The 23970-nt window shown below is 37.1% G+C and overlaps 2 protein-coding genes and 1 long non-coding RNA gene across 5 annotated transcripts in view; 2 read left to right on the top strand and 1 right to left on the bottom strand.

Annotated features, from left to right (window-relative positions):
- Nucleotides 1-11: 11 nt before the first annotated feature.
- ppwd1 (peptidylprolyl isomerase domain and WD repeat containing 1) lies at nucleotides 12-11313 on the bottom strand. Its single transcript, XM_051909326.1, has 11 exons — nucleotides 11111-11313; nucleotides 10728-10830; nucleotides 9956-10059; nucleotides 9680-9800; nucleotides 5493-5940; nucleotides 5190-5380; nucleotides 4282-4471; nucleotides 2923-3104; nucleotides 2753-2834; nucleotides 2484-2666; nucleotides 12-217 (listed from the first exon to the last, which is right to left on the bottom strand). The coding sequence occupies exons 1-11, from the start codon at nucleotides 11235-11237 to the stop codon at nucleotides 74-76; spliced, it is 1875 nt and encodes a 624-aa protein (XP_051765286.1). The 5' UTR covers nucleotides 11238-11313; the 3' UTR covers nucleotides 12-73.
- On the top strand, nucleotides 11217-18753 carry LOC127520772 (uncharacterized). Of its 3 annotated transcripts, none has more exons than XR_007932204.1 (5): nucleotides 11217-11358; nucleotides 15551-15645; nucleotides 17390-17549; nucleotides 17721-17819; nucleotides 17993-18753. It is a non-coding gene; the product is annotated as an uncharacterized LOC127520772 (long non-coding RNA). The 3 variants fall into 3 exon arrangements; XR_007932205.1 differs by lacking the exon at nucleotides 11217-11358 and adding an exon at nucleotides 13224-13317; XR_007932203.1 differs by lacking the exons at nucleotides 11217-11358; nucleotides 15551-15645 and having other exon boundaries at nucleotides 17228-17549.
- Nucleotides 18754-20027: 1274 nt separating this feature from the next.
- The window catches only part of adamts6 (ADAM metallopeptidase with thrombospondin type 1 motif, 6), a 94200-nt gene continuing 90257 nt past the window's right edge, over nucleotides 20028-23970 (top strand). The window contains exons 1-3 of the mRNA XM_051910974.1: nucleotides 20028-20435; nucleotides 20679-20926; nucleotides 22053-22452. Of these exons, the coding sequence (XP_051766934.1) occupies nucleotides 22365-22452 (88 nt within the window). The 5' untranslated portion in view covers nucleotides 20028-20435; nucleotides 20679-20926; nucleotides 22053-22364. The remainder of the gene's footprint in view (nucleotides 20436-20678; nucleotides 20927-22052; nucleotides 22453-23970) is intronic.

A 23970-nucleotide genomic window follows, 5' to 3' on the forward strand; every position in this document is an offset into this window, starting at 1 on the left:
ATGAAAATGAGTATTATTAAAAAAAAGGTACTTTATTTTACAAAATCAGAAGAGTACAGCTGAGACTGTACATCTATTTGACAGTGATGTTTATGATGCTGATGTCTTCATATGGCTTGTCGGTTTTGGGGTTGACTTTTAAGTTGGAGATCCGCTGGACCACCTCCATACCTTTAGTGGTCCTCCCAAAGACTGTGTGCTTATTATCCAGCCAGGGCTAATTGGAGAGAGAATGAGAAAACAATTAATTGAACTGTTAGCCAAACTGCCATATCAAAATGAATGACTTGAGATGATTTTCCCAAAGTCATTGTAACTGGCATGACATTCAAGAAGTGGCAGCAGTGTGACATTTATTTTTTGACTACATTGACTTAATTGAATAATTGGGGCTGGGTAAAAATATTAAAAAAAATAAATAAAAAAAGTATCTTAAAGGGTTAGCTCACCCAAAAATGACATTCCTGTCATTAATTACTCACTCTCATGCTGTTCTACACTCGTAAGACCTTCCTTCATCTTCAGAACACAAATTAAGATATTTTTGATGAAATCCACGAGGTATATGACTCGTCCATAGACAACAATTCAACCAACATTTTGAAGGTCCAGAAAGATACTAAAGGCATTGTTAAAACAGTCGATGTGACTGCAGTGGTTCAACCTTAATTTTATGAAGCGACAAGAATACTTTATGCGCAAACAAAAAAATAATGACTTCATTCATCAATATCTTCTCTTCTGTCATTCTCGTACGCCGTTTATGTTCAGCACTTCCAGGTTCTTTGTCAGAACGCCGTATCATTATTGGCCAAAGCTCATGTGCACATGCACATGTGAGCAGCACAATGCATTCGTGTGATGTTGACGCAGGAGCTGGCCAATAATGAATTCTGACGTAGAAACTGGAAGCGCTGAACGTAAGCAACATATGAGAATGACACCGAAGAGAAGATATTGTTGAATAAAGTCGTTATTTTTGTTTAGTTTTTGCGCACAAAAAGCATTCGTGTTGCTTCATAACATTAAGGTTGAACCACTGCAGTCATGTCGACTGTTTTAACAATGTCTTTAGTACCTTTCTGGACCTTGAAAGTGGTGGTTAAATTGCGGCCTATGGACGAGTCATATACCTCGCAGATTTCATCAAAAATATCTTAATTTCTGTTACGAAGATGAACGAAGGTCTTATGGGTGTAGAACAAGATGAGGGCGAGTACTTAATGACAAATTTCATTTGAGTGAACTAACCTTTTAATATTCATTTGAACAACTTCATTATTGATTTCCTGTCTCAGCTGCAAAAGAAGTCATACTAAATGCAATACACAGCCTGATCAGTGTAGTCTTATTCTTCCACAAACAAATCTTTTATAAACCTTTTTTAAGTGAATCAAAAACAGTGCAACCAATGTAGGCGTGAAATAAATAAATAAATGAGTCTTATGAACCAGTTCTTTTACTGAATCATTTAAAAAGATTCATCAACTTAGGTGTTGCCATCTGAATTAGTATGATGGCAACACTGAATTAACATCAAATTATCATTACTTGATGGAATATTTTAATAAAATACATAAAACAAAATTGTGTACAAGTACAGCAGTACATTATAGCTGAAGTGCACAGGAGTTTAATTCTACAATAATTTAACACGTTATAATAGATTTTTTTTTTTTTTTTTTGAGGACTGTATCGGTATTTGTTTCTGACATTGTAACTGAAATACACCCAAATCAAAATCAGAATTTAATTTAATTAATCGAGAGCATGTAAATCAATAAAATTGGGAAATGTGTATTAATACAGAGTCCTATTAAGATAACAACAACAAAAATAACCCCTAAAAATTTACACTTTCTCTTACACATGTACCGTTCAAAATATTGGGGTCAGTTTTTTTTTTTTTTAAAGAAGTTATTACTTTTATTAAGCAACAATGCATTAAATTGATCAAGTGACTTTAAAGACATTTATAATGTTGCAAAAGATTTCTATTTTAAATAAATGCTGTTCTTTTGAACTTTTTATTCCTCAGTGAAATTTTTTATCATGGTTTCCACAAAAATATGAAGCAGCACAACCGTTTTTAACACTGATAATAAATGTTTCATCAAATCAGCATATTAGAATGATTTCTGAAGGATCATGTGACACTGAAGACTGGAGTAATGAATATTCAGCTTTGATCACAGGAATAAATTACAATTTAAAATGTATTCAAACAGAAAACTTATTTTAAATAGTAATATTTCACAATATTACAGTTTTACTTTATGATCAAATAAATGCAGTCCTGGTGAGTATAAGAAACTTCTTTCAAAAACATTAAAAATTTTACCTACCCCAAACTTTTAAATGGTAGTGTATACCCTAAATCTTTATGTTTCATTAAAAAAGCCCATGTTATTTGTCAACAACCCAAAATTTGAAAATAAATAAATAAATAAATAAATAAAATAAAAATAATATGATGGTCTTACAGTTGGGACAACAGTGATGAAAAACTGCGACCCATTGGTTCCTGGTCCTGCGTTGGCCATGCTGAGGGTGTAGGGTCTGTCATGCCTCAGCGTGGCATGGAACTCGTCCTCAAACTCCCCACCCCAGATGCTTTCTCCACCCATACCCGTGCCCGTCGGATCTCCCGTCTGGATCATGAAGCCCTACACACAAGAAGCCACCAATTCAACTCACATCCAAACATTCAAATCCTTAGGCACACATCTAAACACTCTACAGGTGCTTATACCTTGATGACGCGATGGAATATGTGGCCGTTGTAATAACTGTTCCTGCTGTGGACGCAGAAGTTCTCCACTGTTTTGGGGCACCTGAGAAGCAAAAAAATAAATAAACATACCACTGTCTCAGACTAAACTTCTGTCAAATGCCAAAAAACAAAACAAAAACAAAACATACTCCACAGGAAAGAGTTTGATGTGAATGTCGCCCATTGTGGTGTGAATAATGGCACTGTCTGACACTCTTTTTGGCCCTTCTGCCTGTGTGGCTGCCATCACTTCCTCTTTAGATGGCTTCTCATTAAAGATATCACGGTCAGAATCAGCACTCTTGGTGTCCTCCGGCTCTCTCTTTGTAAACTGTTCAAAAACAAAATACAGTATTAAAGAGACTAGATTCTTCTGGACACCAATCGAAAGTAACATAAGGGCTTTTCACACTGCACTTAACCCGGAGTTATCGTTGTTCTAAACCCCACAAGTGATGAGAATACTTTTTGTGCGTAAAAAAAAAAAAAAAAAAAAAAAAAAACCGACTTTATTCAACAAATTCGACCCTCCCCTATAATTCTCCTACTCTTGTTTACGTTCAGCGCTTCCAGGTTCTACGTCAGAACTCATTATTGGCCAGCTCCTGCGTCAGCATCACACGCATACATCGTGCTGCTCACGTGAACAGTGTTGGCCAATACTGAGCCGGCGTTCTGACGTAGAACCTGGAAGTGCTGAGCGTAAACAGCGTAGGAGAATGACAGGGAAGACAAACTTGAATAAAATTGTTATTTTTGTTTTTGCGCACAAAAGTATTCTCGTTGCTTCATAACATTAAGGTTGAACCACTGTAGTCACGTTGACTATTTTAACAATGTCTTTAGTACCTTTCTGGACGTTGAATTTTATGGGGGACAAAAAAACCTCTTGGATTTCATCAAAAATATCTTAATTTGTGTTCTGAAGATGAACGAAGGTCTTACGGGTTTGGAACAACACGAGGGTGAGTAATTAATGACAGAAATCTCATTTTTGAACCATTTGACCCCGAGTAAATTATGAGCAGTGTGAAACATGAAGCAAAGGTGCATTCACGCCATATGTTGGAATTACCATAATTATAAGATTCCGACTTGTAAAAAGTGTTTGTGTCCTTGTAACAGAACTTGTAATTACAGCTTGTAAACTGAATTGTCCGAGAGCTCTGACTTGTACCACATGACCGCAGCAGATTGATTTTGGAGTTGATAACATTGCCATAGAAACGCATAATTCCGAGTCTGAGGACGTTAACAGCTCAAAAAAAGAATGTCATGTTGTAATCTTGTAATTATGGTAAAAACAACATGGCATGAACGCAGCACAAGATAACACAGGATTCTGTTTACCCAGGGTTTACAAAGACCCTAGTTCAAGTGTGAAAAGCCCTATAGTAAGACATATAGAAATCACTATAGTAACCTAAAAATAAATCACTATAATAATATATACAGAAACCAAAGCTTCAGGATAGCATCGGAAATGCAATGGGGTTTTGGAATCACACCATGTAGAAGCGGTTCTTCTTGAAGGCGGTGCAGAAGATGGTGGGGTCTGGATCAGAGCTCTGCAGCGCTGGGTTGTCGGAGGCCTTCATCTCAATAGTTGGTGCTGCCTGCATGGCCTTGGCTACTCCCTGAAACAGACTCAACTGCACCACACGAATGTTCTCCAGTTTGCCCAGGATCCGCACACACCTTGACAGAAAAAAACAGTTCACACAGAGACACAGTAAAACACTTTCAGAATGGCTCATGTATTGATTTAATGTAGACGAATGCTGTCATCTTAGCTTAGCTTCTTAATAATCAGTTTGTTCAAATATTTTTTAAGAAACTATAAAAAAAAAAAAAAAAAAAGATACCAAATAACTTAAGATTTTCTTTTGAAGAACTTTTAAATAAATTATTTTAATTAAGGCTTTTTCTTCATTATGATATCAGGACAGTACCACCTTGACAGATTTGACTTAAGCCTCATTTAGACTGTCCAAATCAAATTTTTGTGCATATACGATTGGAATCTAATCATATTTAGCAAGTGTGAACAGCAAAAAAAAAAAAAAAAAAAATTTACAAATCAGTTTTAAGCTACATTCATGTGGTTTGAAATCGTATTCACATTGCATTACTGGAAATCCGTTTCAGATATTCCGGAAAACAAAAGAGCGCCACGGGACACACAAATCGGATCTGAACAGTTGCGATACACAATATGGACATTGAGAATTTATATCAGATTCCAATCGGATACACAAATAATTAGAATTGGACTGACAGTTTCAAAGTAGCCTTTATGCCTCCCCCCAAAAAATATCAAAATGAATTTATATATATAAAAAAAAAAAAAAAAAAAAAAGACAAATATGCTCATCATAGAAGAAATGCATTTCATTGTGTACTGTGTATTCTCTACCTGTTAGTCTCCACATTTATGACTTTAATGCCCAGCATGGTACCATAAAGCACAAAGTGCCCAGTCTCATCGAAGATGACGTTGGTCAGTCGGATGCCGTCCACCTTCTCCAGCTCTCGCTCCACCGCCATTCTGCGGCCAAACTCCATATCGGGCAACTGCTGCCTCATCTGCTGGAGCTCCGTGAACATCTGCCATTGCACAGAGAAGACAAATTCTTACTCAAAGTTTTTCCAATGTGCATTTGTGAACCCTTGAAATCTGTGAACATATGATTATTATAAATATAAAACACTAACTTACGGTTAATGATTCGTCAAACACCCTCATCAGCTTCCCAGTGAGGAAACGGAAAATCCTCACTTTGCGGTCAACGGCGATGGTGGCCATTTTCTTTCCATCTTGGGAGAACACCAGGCTGGTGGGATATGTTCTGCTTTTGGCAAACTCGTACAAGTCTGTGTCTGTCTTGAACTCCCAATCCACTTGCCGTGGAAATTTGAATTCGCTCGGGAGCCCCGTCCAGTATTCTAACATTCCCGATTTATCAGCCGACACTATGACGCGATATTTCGGATTCAGACGGATCTGAGACAGTGGCGCGGTGTGCATCTTTTCAAACGTGTGCAGGGGTTGATTACTTCCACGTCCGTCGTATACAAAAATCTTGCCTGTGGATTTCTCAGAGCAGGCTACTGTGGAGATGGCATCACCTGGATTATATATCCATTCGCACTGGCCTGGGTGGAAGCTGAAAAAAATAAATAAAAACTTTCTTAACCTTCTGGTGGCCTTTGGTCAATTTTAACTGGGAAAAAAAAAAAAAAAAAAGTATGTTTTGAATTTTTTACTTCTTCAGAATAGCATGAAACTTGGTGACTTTTGTAGAACTTGCTATATAAATACACAAAAAATTGTGGACAATTCTAAAAGACTAAAGGTCTTTAAAAAATAATCACATGTGAGCTTTGGAAATGAATGAGAAATGAAAAAATTTGTGGTGATACGATCTACAAATCAGTAATGATAAAGTATGTGTGTGTGTGTATATATATATATATACACACACACACACAGGTGCTGGTCATATAATTAGAATATCATCAAAAAGTTGATTTCACTAATTCCATTCAAAAAGTGAAACTTGTATATTATATTCATTCATTACACACAGACTGATAAAATTAAAAGAAATAAACATTTGAAATATGATGATTATAACTGACAACTAAGGAAAATCCCAAATTCAGTATCTCAGAAAATTAGAATATTACTTAAGACCAATACAAAGAAAGGATTTTTAGAAATCTTGCCCAACTGAAAAGTATGAACATGAAAAGTATGAGCATGTACAGCACTCAATACTTAGTTGGGGCTCCTTTTGCCTGAATTGCTGCAGCAATGCGGCGTGGCATGGAGTCGATCAGTCTGTGGCACTGCTCAGGTGTTATAAGAGCCCAGGTTGCTCTGATAGTGGCCTTCAGCTCTTCTGCATTGTTGGGTCTGGCATATCGCATCTTCCTCTTCACAATACCCCATAGATTTTCTATGGGGTTAAGGTCAGGCGAGTTTGCTGGCCAATTAAGAACAGGGATACCATGGTCCTTAAACCAGGTACTGGTAGCTTTGGCACTGTGTGCAGGTGCCAAGTCCTGTTGGAAAATGAAATCTGCATTTCCATAAAGTTGGTCAGCAGCAGGAAGCATGAAGTGCTCTAAAACTTCCTGGTATACGGCTGCGTTGACCTTGGACCTCAGAAAACACAGTGGACCAACACCAGCAGATGACATGGCACCCCGAACCATCACTGACTGTGGAAACTTTACACTGGACCTCAAGCAACGTGGATTGTGTGCCTCTCCTCTCTTCCTCCAGACTCTGGGACCCTGATTTCCAAAGGAAATGCAAAATTTACTTTCATCAGAGAACATAACTTTGGACCACTCAGCAGCAGTCCAGTCCTTTTTGTCTTTAGCCCAGGCGAGACGCTTCTGACGCTGTCTGTTGTTCAAGAGTGGCTTGACACAAGGAATGCGACAGCTGAAACCCATGTCTTGCATATGTCTGTGCGTAGTGGTTCTTGAAGCACTGACTCCAGCTGCAGTCCACTCTTTGTGAATCTCCCACACATTTTTGAATGGGTTTTGTTTCACAATCCTCTCCAGGGTGCGGTTATCCCTATTGCTTGTACACTTTTTTTCTACCACATCTTTTCCTTCCCTTCGCCTCTCTATTAATGTGCTTGGACACAGAGCTCTGTGAACAGCCAACCTCTTTTGCAATGACCTTTTGTGTCTTGCCCTCCTTGTGCAAGGTGTCAATGGTCGTCTTTTGGACAACTGTCAAGTCAGCAGTCTTCCCCATGATTGTGTAGCCTACAGAACTAGACTGAGAGACCATTAAAAGGCCTTTGCAGGTGTTTTGAGTTAATTAGCTGATTAGAGGGTGGCACCAGGTGTCTTCAATATTGAACCTTTTCACAATATTCTAATTTTCTGAGATACTGAATTTGGGATTTTCCTTAGTTGTCAGTAATAATCATCAAAATTAAAAGAAATAAACATTTGAAATATATCAGTCTGTGTGTAATGAATGAATATAATATAAAAGTTTCACTTTTTGAATGGAATTAGTGAAATAAATCAACTTTTTGATGATATTCTAATTATATGACCAGCACCTGTATATATATATATATATATATATATATATATATATATATATATATATATATATATATATATATATATATATATATATATATAAATAACTGTGTGCATGTATGTATGTATGTATACACACAAATGATTTACTCCCACCAGAAGACCCCAATCTGCCTTTGATACATTGGATTTTTAATACCTTTGCTATATTTTTTAAAAAACAGTATTAATCGAAATGAATAAAATATGAAATATTTCTTCTAATAATTGCATTATTTTATATAGAAGTAATGCATAATTTAGATGTGAATATTGTCTAGTACCATGAAATTCACTCAAAATACAACATATTGGGGCAGTTTCCCAAACAGAGACTAAAATAGCCTTTTAAACCAGATTAACTGAAATCGGTTTTATCTGTCATGGTTTCAAAAAGTCCTATACTTAGTGTAGACCAGAGTTTAATAAGCCGATTTCCTGGAGAAAGATCAGAGCTACTCCAGGTGTGCAAACAACATTGATCGGAAGTTAAACCTGCCTCCTATAGGTTTAATTTAAGCCTCAATTTAGTCCTGGAGTAGCTCTTGTCTTCCTCCAGGAAATCATGGTCATCATCTATTATGTTCTCCGAAGGTTGCTGGCTCTCAATTATTCCTGCCAGTAATTCATCCAATTGGTCAGTATCTTTATTTGAAGGTCCTCCGCCAGTCTTAAACCTCTCTCTTTGGGTGTCAGCAGCATTTTTTTTTTTTTTCTTACACAACATATGTATTGAATAACTACTGTAATGTAACAACCCACAGCTTTTACAAAACAGTAAGGTAATAAAGCTGATGGCTTTTACCTTAAGTTATTGTATTGGTCTTGTAGATGTGTGTTCATTTGCATTTAATTAATTACAAATAGTTTTCCAGGCATTCTTTCTTTTAGCTGGCAGGTTTGCTTTGCTATTTGCTTTAAGAGAGTTTTCTCTTGTTCAGTGAAGTTTTTTGATTGCAGTCTTTTTCCTTCTGCCATTGTTTTCCTTGGATTTGCTTCTTAATTCCATACAATTTTAAGCTTTTCCTGGTTCATTTCATGTTTTATAGGCAACTTTGGTCATGGTAATTCAGATCAGCAGTTTGTTTTAAATTAATCTTGTTTGTTTTAGTTCAGGACTTCACAGCCCTGGTGTTAGTAATTTGTACTTAATCTGTGTTTCAAAAAGCCATTCTTTAGGCCATGATTAACTATTCTAGATTAAGATCTACTCCTGGCTTAATTTAAAATATTTAAAATTTAAAAATAATTACACTAATCTTCAGTTGTTGTTTTTTGACTGCCAAGGACAACAAGTGTGACCCAAGCCATTGTTTATTTCTCCATTCGATCACCTGATGGAGTTTAGGTTCCTTAGTTGCTAATGTCGCCTCTGGATTGCTTAGTTTTGGACACTTAATATTCAGCAATATTATTGATTTGACTGCACTGACACTATTGGAACTGAACTGAACTGAGCTAGACAACAACATCACTGTTTTCTGCAGAACTGCTTTATAGATGAAATGAACTAATTTAATAATTGATGATCTTTACAACAGAACTGAATCAATACAGAACTGACTTCAGCTGAACAATGACACTATTTTCTTTTAAAGCTGCTGTAGAGCCTAAATTGTTTGCATCATTGAATCATTTTCCTGTTATCACTGTAAAGCTGCTTTGAAACAATCTGTATTGTATAAAGCGCCATATAAATAAAGGTGACTTGACTAAATGAACACCAGAGTATAAAAACAAACAAACAAAAAAAAAAAAAATTGCACACACAGAGGAGCAAGATTTTACCCGAGTTTGAGCATGTTGATCATGTCAAAGTTGACGACATCAAAAACTTTCATCGCCTGATCATCACCCACAGAGCAGAAAAGCGCACCCTCCGCACTCACAGAAATACACTCGATCACACCTACACACCAGAGACAAATGCAGCCAGATTATTTACACATAATATTTTTATACATTTTCTGAAAGAAAAACACACTACCACAATGCTAGACTAAAGGCACTGAAAGTGGTTTCTAGGGTGCTGCTCACCGGATCGGTGTAGTAACAGAAACCTACCCAAATGGCTGCGGAAGTGCTTGACAAACTCTATGCCCTCATCTTCCTTCTTCTTCCAGAATTTCACATGCCCATCTTGACTTGCTGTTATGATAAAATCTGTTCTAGAGTGGTAGAAAATAATAAACAGTACATGTCAAAAAAATGCACTTGAGTGTTGATTTAAATATAAGTTCCAGGGCTCAGCAATAAGGAAGCCCGCTTGACCAGGGCCAGCGAGAGACAGTTTCTGTCGCTTGTCCATATTGGGTCAGCACTATATCATACAATTTATTTATTTATTTTTTATTGTGTTAATGCATTTTTACAGCTTGTGATCTTAAACATATGGTTTTCTGTTACATAAAGGTTGTACATTTTGCTTGTTGTTGTTTTTTTTTTAAAAACTTGTTAATTAGGTAAAATTACCTAGCTGGCTTTTTTGAGTTTTGGAGTTTCTTGTATAATTAAAATAACAGTGGAATTTCAAGCTATAAAAATGTGTGTTAAAATAATAATGATATATATCATTTTAAATAAACATTAAATCATTTACAATTTACAAAAGAAAATACAATGTAAGTCAGAAATGTACAATTATATTGTATATATAAAAACGTAGATTTACATTCATAAAATCAAAATCATTTAATACATTTTTTTTTTGGTGGGACTAATGCGGGCAATGCAAGTAGAAATCTTAACTACTGGCCTGACCAGGCTTGCAGAAAAAAATCCTTGCTAATATATTAATGATTTACTAGTCAAATATTCTGAGGTGGAGAAAACTTACTTGGAGCAAACAATGTGTGTTATAACATCTCTATGCATGTAACTTCTTTCATACATGGAGGCAGAGGGTAAATTGTCCAGGTACAATCTTTCATACTCAAGAACTGCAGCAGAAGACATATGGTCCATTAATAAAACATCTCAATGTGAACAAAACTGTAAAATGAAATCATTTAGCTGCTATGAAAACACAAGACACGCAAGCTTTTACAGAAACGGCTGTCTAGCATAGATTGTTGCTCAAAACTTTATTAACTGCCAATCTAGACATAATACAGGCGACTTTAATGCCCAAAAAATGCTGTCTAGGACTATGTGTAATTTACTGTAGGCAGCTCACTCGGTTTAGGGACAGTAATAGAAGCCAATTTAACGTAAGCCTACCTTTTTTCTTTTTTGTTTGTGTTGCCTCATTGGGCAGAGGCCCAACCCATTCCCCTTCACCTTCATCTTCATCTTCGTCTAGTTTGCGTTTATTTTCAGAACCATCACGGCTCACGTCAGACGCCATTTTCAAATTAAAGTTATGTTTCTTCCTCGATGATGGTTTTAACGTACCAAACGTCTCTCCTATCACACACTGCCGTCTACAGGATGGGAGAATCACAAGTCCAGACAAGACCGCGCACAGGGTAACTACACGAAGAACATTATTCAGCTAGGGAAGCTTATGTGTAGCAATATTCAATTTGAAATGTAATATGCAAAATGGCAATGCATTTCTGTATTTAAATTTACATTTTCCATACCATATGTACAACGTTTGGAGCAAAATGATCATTCAAATTCAATAATACAATTCACATTTGCTATTTCCTACAGTAACATATATTGTATAGGGCTGTGTATTGCCAAGAATCTGGCGATACGATACAGGGGTTACGATACGATATATTGTGATGTATTGCGATACTGTAAGAAAGGCGATATATTGCGATATTCCTTGTTTTTTTTTTTTGTTTGTTTTTTTAAAAAGGATGTAATTTTAGAAAAAACGGTCATAAAGAACACACCACCATATGCATAAAACCTTACAAACAACTTTATTTTATTTAATCAATGCAGTATCATTTGCATTTATATCACTAATCACTATTTTATGCAATCTAAGGGAAAACAGTAAAGTGACTGCAGGATTCTTTAGGTGTATATGTTTTAAAAGTTCACGGTATAGCAGTTTTTAATTTCTAAACTATTTAACAACTAGTGCATAGTCCATTTCATGACTGAATATCTGTTTGTTTTATATTTAATACTGTAAAGCTGCTTGCTTTATAAAGCAGTCTAATGTATAAAGTGCTATTTAAATAAACGTGACTTCACTGAATTGCTGAACAGAGCTGGCGCAAACATATTCACATCGCTATGATCAGATGCTTTCTTAATTCTGTCACCGCTGTCATTTTTGTTGTGTGTTTATTTTGTTACCGAGAGGAGAGCGTGCAGTACATACTACATATTCTATCGAACGCCTCTCTCAGCATCGGGATATTAAGTGAGCTCTCAGATTCAATGCGTTTCCCGAGTTTTGGATTTTAACATGGCCTATTTTGCAAACAACTGACTCTTGTCGATCTCCTTAGTGGGTGTTTTATAGTTGAAGCCAAAATGAGCACACACACTTCAGCTCTGTATCGATTCTCAAAAGACAATGGAATTATTCCAAAGACAATGGAATAATTCCATCGTCTTGTGAGCTGGGTTTGCTAATGCTAACGTTAGCGATGCACCTTGCGCTTCTCCGGCTACGCGTCACTTTACGTTCTGAGATAACACTGACATCTAGCGGTTGGGTTTATACAGTCTGTGGTTTAAACCGAACACAAAGCCACGAATCTTGGATCTAAATAAATAAATAAATATCGATAAAGTGTTTTTGAGAATCGATACAGTATCGCCAAACATAATATCGCGATATTCATGTGTATCGATATTTTCTTACACCCCTAATATTGTAGCGCACAAAATCTTTATAATTGTTTTGAAATTGCTGTTTTATTTTGCACCTGCAGTTCTAAGGTTAATGCAGGAAGTTAATAAGCCCGGAAGAGAAGCAGAGTTATGAATGTAAGCAGAGTTAGTCTGATGCGCTTGTGTTGCAGTTGTTCTGCGTTCCGATTAAAAGTTCAGAACGAAGCCTCCCTTGTCTGTCGTTCTTCGGACATTACAGTATAATTTAAACATATATTTTAATGCCTTATAAGTTGCAAAATGAAAATGTATTACAGAAATGGTTATACAGGTTTAACATGTTCAAGCAAAAATTGTAGCAAAACGATCATTTAACCCATGCGTCATGCGTGTACACTGAACGCAGCCACAATAACACTGAATGACAGATGGATCGCTATTATTTTGTTTTTCCTTTTTTATTTAAAATATTCACAAACTTGCTTACCATGTCATCAACTATCTGATATTCCGATTCTCAAATATGTGTAAGTGAGTGTGTTTTGTCGTTTAAAAACCTTTATTAATGATCTTTATCGCGAGATGGGCGCCGCCATCTTAGTTTGCTCCGCAGTTCGCAGAGTCCTGTCAGTCGGATTTACAGGATGTGAATTCATCAATTTCTCCCAAAATATATGCAAGTAAGTGGCTGGTGAACTGGAAGAATAATAGAGTAAACTTTATAGTTACTTAACCCCATTATGTGTGTCTGTTATGAATAAAAGTCGGCAAATTATATTTGAATGGATTGTTATTGCTGCTTCTACTGATGTCTGACATCAGTGTGTATTTTATAAACTCTAAATGTATTGTTTTACTGGTGCTTATGCGTATTTAAATGTCAGAAACCTTAAAAAAAAAAAAAAAAAAACATTATGTGGCTGAAAATACTGCATAACTGTGATATATGACAAGAGCTGAGCGCGTCCGTCTCGCAGCCAAAGCGCGAAAGCACAGTTTGAATCTGGCAGTTATGTGAAGTCGCTGAACGTTCTAAATCCCTTATGTGGGACCGTATGCCCAGGGGCACAGAAATAAAATTCCCATATGTGGGACTGTACGCCCAGGGGCACAGAAATAAAAATATCATATGTGGGACCGTACCGCTCAAAGGGTTAAATGTTATTTTTCTTAATTGCATTTACACTCACAGTTAAGACACTTGCGATTGCATTTTCATTAAATGTCCCGCAATGAATGTAGCAAAATTCAATGTGGATTTGAAAATGCATTTCGATCCGATCACGTCCCTGCCCCGCCCTGTCAATCATTGCGTCAAGGCAGGGCCAGGTGTTGGAAACATGGCGGCAGCAGAGCTATGAAGAGCGAGGCATATACTGGCAGATGAAGTAGTAGAGCAAGAGCTTGGATTTGAAATGCAAACCTATCAAAACTGGCCAAATCTCTAGGCTGAACATCAGGGGCATCCATGACTGCTGCTATTTAAGTTAGGGCTAACTGGCGAGGTCTTCCAAATCAGTCAGTAAGTGCAATCATACGGTGCGTTCCAAACGGGATATATCGCCCTCTGAAGGGCACTTCGGAGTGAAAACAATCATGGCCGCCATATTGAAAGGGTTGTTCCAAACCGAAGTGACGCTGAAGTGCATTCCAAAAAAAGAGTTTGAAGGGATTAGGGCATAGGGATGAGCACTTCCGAATGGAACGCAGGGAAAGTGTCTGGTCAAGGGGAATTGAGGAATGAGTCAGCAATTAGGTGTGCTACTTCAAACTGCAGGTGATCTAGAGCAGTGGTTCTCAAACCCATCCTGGGGACCCCCTACCCCTGATCTTATAGTTTTAGGGCCAGAGTTGAACCAATCTTTCTGGCCCGAAACAGCCTTTTCTGCTGTGGAAATGAGAGGAACGATTCAAGAATGGACACAGGCCAGAAACCCGCTAATGAACCGTGTCGGTAGAAAAGGGGTTTCTGAGCATGTGACTGCCTGTCTGAGTTTTGTCGACAGCTGAAGCTGGCACAAAATTTGACAGAGGTGGCCGCCTCAAAATTGTCAATGCGGGAAACACTATAATTATAATATAAGTATTCAATAATATATATGGTTATGCAATCTTTTATTAATAGGATTTCATTAAAACCATCTTTTGGTTGATATTATTTCCCTCTTGAGATCAGACTTCTCAGCATGTCACCAGTACCAGTGAGCCTGAAGTCCTCCCCATTGCAGAGGGACCTGGTCATACTGAAGTCAAGTACGAGTGGAGTGATGACGTCTTCCAAGATTTAATCGGAGATCTGTGCTGACGTCCTCTCCGGCTTTAATGACAACACCCTCCAAACTCCAATCTGTGTTGCGACTGACTTGAGTGTTGACATCCCCCAAGCTACAGTCTATGCCACATCCGACTATAGAGTTCTAGTCCATGATGTGGATGACTATAGAGTCAATGTCCCTCAAGTTCCAGTCTGTGGAGTGGCAGACTGTAGTACGGACACCCCCCAAGTTCCTGTCTGTGTCATTTCAGACTGTAGAGTCGATGTCCCTCAAGGTCCAGTCAGTACCACATCGGCTTCACTCTTTGATGCGGCTGACTGTTGTGTCGACGTCCCTCAAGTTCCAGTCTGTGTGATATCAGACTGTAGAGTTGATATCCCTCAAGTTCTAGCTCATACCACATCAGCTCCTGTCTGTCACATCAGATTGTAGAGTCGACATCCCCCATGCATCAGTCAGACCGACAGAGGACACTGTATCACCTCAGTTGAGTCAATTGGAGGATTATGAGATTATTGGTAAATTGACTGTCATGACTCCAACATAACACAATATAGACAAACATTTCATTTAATGTCTTTGCTCATATCAATATGTCTATCTTTGATCATATCAACTCCTATTTTTATTTGAACAGACATCAGTTCATGCAGCTATGAAATCAGCATGAAGCTGAGTGAAGGAGGCTTTGGAAGTGTTTATGCGGGGATTCGCTTGACAGATGGCCTTAAGGTATCACTTATTTACTTATTAATATCTTTTTAACAAATTGTTCTTGCCCTGTCTTACACTTGTCTCACTCTCCTTGGTGTATCTTATATTCACTATTTAGAGCTTTTGACCTCTCAGACCTGTTTAAATTGTTAGACAATGCTCTACATGCTTAGAATTTAGATCGATTAATTGTCTATAAAAATTTTAGTCGATAAAACTTATCAATCGTCGATTAAGCAAGGTCGTGCGCATACTTGCTGCTCAACCGCGAAACACGTAAAGCAGACATGAGGAAAAATTAAGCGAGGGCACCAGAGTTATATTTGGGACTATTTTACGTTAGGGGATAGGATAGTACTGTTACACGCTGGTTGCAGGGTAAGTAGAGACAGGATCCAATTGCAGCAGTAAAAGGTTTATTTAACAAAAGAACTACAAACAAACCACTCTTAACTATAAAACAGGAACAGAACAACTGGGTAAACGTGACAATAACAGACAACTGAACTGAACTAAACACAGGGCTTAAATACACAGTGAACTGAGCAGCTAATTAACAAGACACACCTGAACTCAAACTCTAATCAAATCAGACACATGGAAACAAAAAGGCAAAGGACAGAACTAATTAACAGAACAAGAAAACCAGCTTAGACCTCAAACAACGAACAGAAACACAGATCAAGAAACTCTAAACACGAACAATCAAACTCAAAACGTGACAAGTACACCTTCATGAATATAAGTTTGTGTAATATAATTTGTAATAATATGTTTATTTTGTATATTTCTGATTAATCTCATATAGGGTGCATTTGGTTAAGAATTAACGCAGTAGTAAAGAGCGCTGGTGATCATCTGTGCAGCTCAAACAGCAAACTGCACGACTAATAATAACTATGATTGGGACATATTACATAACATTATAAAGAGCACAATATTGTAACAAAACGCTGTGAATTATTTGGCTTTAGTTGCTGTGTGAAGAGCGCATCCACAACAGGAGTTACACATTCTGACTATCACGTAACTTAGTTCAAGATCACTTGTGCATTCGCATCATTTTGTGCAGATATCATTAGTAATGAAAACTGTAATATTATGTTTATTTTGTATATCTCATATAGAATTTATTCTCATATAATATTTATTCAGCGCTTCAGCGCATGCAGCTCAAACAGCAATGCACCCACGACTAATAATATCTATGATCGGGACTGTTATATTACATAACATTATAATGAGAACACTATTGTAATAAATCGCTGTGAATTCATTGGGTTTCGTTGTCGTGTTTCAGCACGTTGCTCCAGGAAGAACGCATCCACTGAATAGCATGCATCTGAGGCGGCGTTGGTGACACGTTGTATTAGTCGTTATATTTGATTATTAAATAAGTAATTTAATTAAATGATCAATCACATAGACTCATTTTACAATCATACTAGCCCTTTATTTAAACTAAAACCCTTCTCATTCATTTGGTGAGGAACATGGCGTTCCTTTACAAAACCTTGTCATGCTGTTGGCTATTACGGTTAACGATTAATTGATTAAATGATTGTTAATTTAAATGACAATCGATCATGGGAATTTGTGTAAATTGACATCCCTAGAACAAAGTTTAAAGTAATAATCAGACATCTCACCCATCTTGCTGCAAACTACTTTGCTCTTGCCTGGAAACTGACCCAGAGAATTGAATTGGAAAATATCAGTCTCCACAACTGGTTCAAGTACTTTAATTACTCATTTAATTAAGCAAAAATCAGCACCCAAGGACCGGATGGGCCGCCCCAGCTCCAGAACTCCCTGTCCCCACACACCAATGCATAACCCGCATTGATGTACGGACTATCCAGGGAGACACAACCTGTACATGCCCAAGAAGAACCTCTGGAACAAACATGGCTTGTCACAAGGTAAGATTTTTATGACAGCAATCGGGCCTAAATGTAATTCTTAATCATTCAGAACAGAACAAAATAACAAAAGACAGTCATGTGGATAATGCAGTAATTTGACTCTTAATCAAAGAGAGCAGGTATGAAGTTTAAGGTAATAATCAGACATCTCTCCCATCTTTTGCACAGAATGCTGCCAATTCATTGGCTTCTGTCCCCATACACCAAAGACATCTGCCTCGTCTTCCTGCACAGAATGCTGAAATTTAATTTGCTCTTGCCTGCAAGGTAACACAAAGCAGTGGCTTCAGCTGGACAAGGCCATTCCCTATAACTGGTTTAAGGTTCTACATTTTGAAGATTTTGATTCAGATTTAAGTTCAAGTTGTCTAGTCAAATCTGTAGTACTGTGTGTGTGTGATGTATTTAGACAGTAACCCTTCTTTTTGTTTTTGTTTCAGGTCACAGATGTGGAGAATACCTAATGGAAATCATGTTGGCCTGTCCAGAGGTTCCTCTCATGGTTGCCCGGTCTTTGCATCCCTGAACCCCCATTCTACCAATTAGAATATAATAAAAATTATTATTATTCCTCCTATGACAGTAATAGAACATATTGTAAAACAAATGCACTGTAAAATAAATGAATGTTTCATAAGCATATTATTTAATGCTACAGTAGGGAAAATACAATACAATAGTAATTTCTACACTTGGAAGAGATAAAGCCTTGCTTTTATTTAGATGGTAAACTAACGTTTGAGTGAAAGGTCTACAAACGCTTCTCATTACAAATCTAGTGAAATGCTGTAATTTTCACACAAAAATGTTGGAAACTATACAAATGTGAAAACTGGTGTCCACTACGTCCCCAATTGCAAGACCCACAGCACATGCAGAGATGGATGGAGTTCACTCACTGCATTCATTCACTGTGAACCGAGAAAACACCGGATCAGCTGATGGCGTGCGTGAGCAAAGTGAGCACTTGATTTTGATACACTCAGAGTAAACAGACATACTTAATTAAATTGCAGTCTTTTGCGATTTGATAAGGACTAAAGCCTTATCGTGCTTTCGATTTTAGTTCATTTGACAGCAATGGGGCAAAACATGACATTAAAGAATTTTATGTTATTATGAGAAGTTTAGACTAAACTTTCTGGAAAGTTAGCTTTGGTAAGCCATTTTAAATTCCCAAAATAAATTCCAAACAAACTTTGTTTTGGCCTAATTTTGTTCTAAATGATGTCACACAAGTTCGTTCTTCGATTTTGCTTGAAATATGTTACACTATACACTACCCCTACCCCTAAACCTACCCATCACAGAAAACATTCTGCATTTTTACATTTTTAATAAAACATTGTTTAGTATGTTTTTAAAGCTATTTTAAATATGAGGACTCATGAAATGTCCTCATAAAACATGTTTACACTGTAATACCAGTGTAATACCCATGTCATTATACAAATTTGTGTCCTCATAAATTATAAAAATAAGCACACACACACCTCAAGGTGTTTTCCCCCATCTAAGTACTAAAAATATTGATTGGCCTATGGAGTGGCAAGAGCACTTTACACAGATCAAGATCATTAAATGAAGCAGAATCATTCCTATGAACCTTTCCCTTATTGCATTGCATATACCTTATTCCCTTATTATTTGATATAATAGTTTTGTATTAATCCAGTAAATCAGTGCGCTATCACATAATCACCACGCGGCGGCGCTGCAAACTAAGCAATAATTCTCTATCAGCGTACAAACATCTAAATGCACATGAAATACCAGTCCTTTTCTTCCAAACACTAGACTATATATTTTTATATTACATTTTTTATATATATATATAGATAATGATATTAATATGCATTTATTTATTTCTGATGTAGATTTATTGTCTCCGTGTGCCACTGTTGTATTAGGCTATGTCTGGAAAAAGAAGACACCTGCACTTAAGTTAATCATGATTTTGCTTTTATTGTCATTCACTGCGAATAAAACATCACCATATAGCAAAACTTATAGGCTATATATAAAAAAACGTTCAAAAATGAATCAGGCTCAACTTTACAAACCTAACCCAAGTCTATTGGACTAAGCTATAGGCTACCTAACTATAAATGACAGTCGTTTTTTCTTTTTATTGTGAAATGTGGTTAATTGTCATTTATTGTGAATGTCGTAAGCAATTTTTCTTTTTAAAATTAGGCTACATATGACTCGGAATATGACTTAAAAATTGTTATATTCCTCCGACGTGTTCTTGATAGGTTTGAATGTTAAGCATAAAAATGTCTGTTATCAATCATTCATTGAAAGTTCGTATTGTTACCGGCTTCTTGCGTGCACTTTTCACCTGATGATCCGAATGAGCGCGCACCGGGAAGGCACATCTGCAATGACGTCATGTCGACCCTCCCCGTCTCTCTCGTGCTGCCAGTGTTTGAGTTTGAGTGCTGGCTCAGATCCGGCTTCAGTATTAAAGGCTGCAAGTCTCTCATCAGCTCTGCTGTACTGCATGCGCACCGGTTCAATGTGCATTACTGTTATTATTCATCTCTGGTGAATCAAAGATCACGAGACCAAACAATAAGCCATCACACACGCTGGAAACTTAAACAGTTAAACATGAGCTGAGTTACACAAACTTATTCTACAACTTTTTCATATTTTGAAGATGGAGTTTTTTCCCCAGCCTTTTTCATTGCATTGCTGATGCAGTGAGTTCATGAAGAGCTTTTTTTGTTCCTGTACAAGGACACAACTACATTTGTTGGCATGAGAGGTAGAGAATGGCTTGAATGGAAACGAGAGATTTGCTGAAGAATGCACTGAAGTGGATTCAAATGAAGATTTCTACCGTCTGCATGTGTTCTACAAAAAAAGATGAAGACGGTAACTATCATTTCTTACGGTCTTTCAGACAGGATAGTCTGGTCATTCCCAGTGGAGTTTGCATAGAAAATATCAATGCATGACAATATGACGGAGTCTGTTTTTAATAGTAACACTTTGTGACTGCTTACCTCAAACGACAACATTAATGAAAGATACTTCATCAAACAATAAAAAAGAAAAAAAAAGTCCCTTGGTACACATTTGTAGTCTTCTCACTGGGCTTGTGTGTTTTTATTTCAGCGGTCAGTGTAATAGTGTTGGGCAGTTGCCAGCTGTCTGGGTCAGACACGTTTTAGACTCGAGCTGCTGTCTGGAAGAAGCCGCTTCATTAAACTCATGAATGTTCGTCTGCACAGTTGCCGCTTCTGCTGCGATAGTAAGAAATACACGCAAAAGGAGGTGACCTATAGGATATATCTGTTGGAACTGGACGACTCTACTGCTGGATGTTCTACAGAAAAGCCGGCATTTGATCTGATGTTCATCCGGTGAGTTACTTCTTGTGTTGCTTTTACTATTATCACATAGAGCTATGAAACGTTGAGTCTAGCAATGGTACTGTAATACAGTCATGCTTGTGCTTATTATGATAGATAGATAGACAGAGAGAGAGACAGACAGACAGACAGATTGATCCTCAAGCCGTTCTAAAACTGTATGACTTTCTTCTAGGGAACATAAAAAAAATGATGTTTTGGGAAATTTCTCATTGTATTTTTGTCCATACAGTGGAATTCAGTGGTCACCAAAACTGGTTACCAGCATTCTTCAAAATATCTTCTTCTAAAAAATGCATACCAGTTTGGAACAACATGAGTGTTAGTAAATGTTGACAGAATATTCATTTTTGTGTGAACTATCCCTTTAATCCACACTTTAAAAAGTGGCACTTTGTGTCAGAAATAATCATTTAAGTAATAATAATAATAATAATAAAATAGAAATATGCTGCTCAAAATGAAAATATTTTGACACTTTCTGGATGTCAGTTGTTAGTGGATCATGTTCTGCACCTGTGGTTTCTCTGATAGGACACCTGTGTGAACTTGAGAACTGATACATCCAGCTTGAGACCATGATAGTACTGCAAAACTTGTGCAAAAAATGGCTCAGAAAACTTGAGTTAGTTCTGAAAAAGCTTTAGCAGCATTTGAGTGCAGATGACACTTTATTTCATACTTTGTACATTAAAGAAATACTTGTGAATCCATTAACACATCAAAAAGCTTGCAAAACTCAAACTGGTTGGTGAAACTTCAGTCTGATCATCCACCAGTCATGTTACTTGCAACAGGTTTTCATGCCTTGAATCGGAAACAGGCAGGGCAGCTAATAGTCAAGTGCAGGTGTGAAAATGATAACCTGAAGTTACGGCATCCCACTCAACACCTATGAGCTCATCATTATGTGTGTGTGTGTGTGTGTGTGTGTGTGTGTGTGATCAAACCTGTTCAAGTCCAGATGTTACAGCTGCGGAATTGCAATCTGCTCTTGATGTTTGATAAGACGCAGTTGAAAAATTGTGTTCAGTCAACTTTTAGGAACATTTTGTAAGATTAGAAACTGGCAATTGTCCACTGACAAGTTTTTTTTCCCACTCTCATTCATTTCCAGGCAAACAAATGGATCATTCAGGACAAGCTCCTAATATAGATCCGCTGCTCTGGAATAACATGAAGAGAGTTCTTATGGATTCTTGCCCAGCTCATGGCTGACAAAGGTGCAGGCACAAGTCCTTCCTAGAGACTTCACCTTTAGGAAGACGTTTAAACCTGGGATTAAGTGTGAACTGAGATTCGAATGTATCGAGGATGCTTGTCACGGATATGTTATGGTGCGAAGCTGGATTGATCATATCGCTTTAATCCACTTGTAGCCTCCCCCAACCCCCCTACCCCCACACCCATGTCAGATCTTCCCTAAATTATGGAAATTTTTTGGAAGACGCTGACTTGGATATTTAGCCTGGTCTTGGCCGCTGCTGAAGCTCAGATCCTTTCATACAACTCTCAAGGTAAGTTTAACAGAAAGTGATGACTGTAGTTGTAACAGCTGATATCATACCAGTTCTGAAAAATTCTCTAGACAAGCCAAAACTCATTTCTGCTTACAGTGATGTCATTAAGACACTTTCAGCTCTACCCAGAGAAAACTTTTATTGCTCAGTTATGTTTTCACATAAAATATCAAGCTTGTCTCAGATGCTTCTTCTAAAGTTCATTTAGAGAAATGAGACATTCATTGACATACTGTACAGCGAAGACAGGAGTTATAAAATATATGTAAGTAGCATAATTCCAATGATTTGATCTTTGAAGAATTTCTTAAGCAATGTTTGAGTTCATTTTGAGATCTTTGACTTTTATATCGGGCAGATCTAAACACAGACTGAGACATTTTTGAGATCTCCTCAGAAACTCTGCAGGAGAAAAATCAGAGAAGCCAACGTACTGATGTCTATGCCTAGTAGAAACAAATAAAACTCATTTGTGACTTTTTTTTTCTGTATTATATGAACACACTAGTAAAATATCTCTTTTAATATGTCATTTGTTTCTCTTAGACATTTGTAAGACAAAATAGAGAGCAAATGGAGATTTTTGCTTGCGATTTCTATTTCTAATTTTTTCTCCTGAGAAAGCCCCCTCAGCAATCTCACCTTTCGTCTTAAATATCAAAAGAGCATCAGGACATCAGGTATGCTTCCTTTTAAGTCATCTTAACACCTTTGTCTCAGGTGTTGCTCTTGAAAAACATTAAGAGGAATTTGAAAATGTTCATGAGTTCAAATTAAGACCTTTGACTTTTAACTACTCAAACCTGACCCTAGTTTGAGACATAGTTGATCTACTCTGAAACGACAAGAGGCAACATGTGAGATTACCGGGAGAGAAATCCGAGAAGCAGAAGTCTAATACAAAAGTCTCCATTTGCTCCCTGTGAATATCTCTGCTGTGAAGGAGAAACATTTAAGAGAATTAAAAATAAATTCAACATTTCTCATCAAATTATTCAAAGACCAAACTACTTTAGCTATAATATCCACATTAATTTATGTCCATTTTTATTTCTCTAAAGCAGTGGTTCTCAACTGCTTTGGCTGTGGGACCCACATTTTCCCATGGCCATTAATCCATGGCCGCAATCCAAATTTTTAGGAATTTAAACCAAGCAAATTTATTTCTCAAAAAATGGTTGACAACACACAAGTACTGTGCCACTTTACTTAATATAAGCTTCACATACATTGTAAGAATTTCACTAACACTGATGAATAAACAGTATTATAGGTAAGGCAGCAGTCCCAAACTAGATAGTAAGTTGGTATGAGCCCCCACAGTCATCAAAAATATAGAATTGGTGGTATTTTGGATTAGGGTTACAGAAACTAGAGTTACCATGGTTAATACACAATACTAACATGAACTGTTAATAAAACAAATGGACACTGATCCTGATGAATAGAATGAACATCATACCATGCAAATCCTTCCCAGCTAACACACGACATACCACTTACGTAATTTTTTGG

Source organism: Ctenopharyngodon idella, chromosome 10 (assembly GCF_019924925.1).
Source record: "Ctenopharyngodon idella isolate HZGC_01 chromosome 10, HZGC01, whole genome shotgun sequence".
In the NCBI taxonomy this organism is placed as follows: domain Eukaryota; kingdom Metazoa; phylum Chordata; class Actinopteri; order Cypriniformes; family Xenocyprididae; genus Ctenopharyngodon; species Ctenopharyngodon idella.

Excerpts from the sequence above, each read along its gene's own strand:
- ppwd1 (XM_051909326.1), bottom strand. The coding sequence starts at position 11,237 with ATGGCGTCTGACGTGAGCCGTGATGGTTCTGAAAATAAACGCAAACTA. Across the intron at positions 5,381-5,492 it reads TGTTTGACGAATCATTAACC|ATGTTCACGGAGCTCCAGCA; the intron begins GTAAGTTAGTGT and ends GTGCAATGGCAG. Across the intron at positions 2,667-2,752 it reads TATTCCATCGCGTCATCAAG|GGCTTCATGATCCAGACGGG; the intron begins GTATAAGCACCT and ends TCTTGTGTGTAG.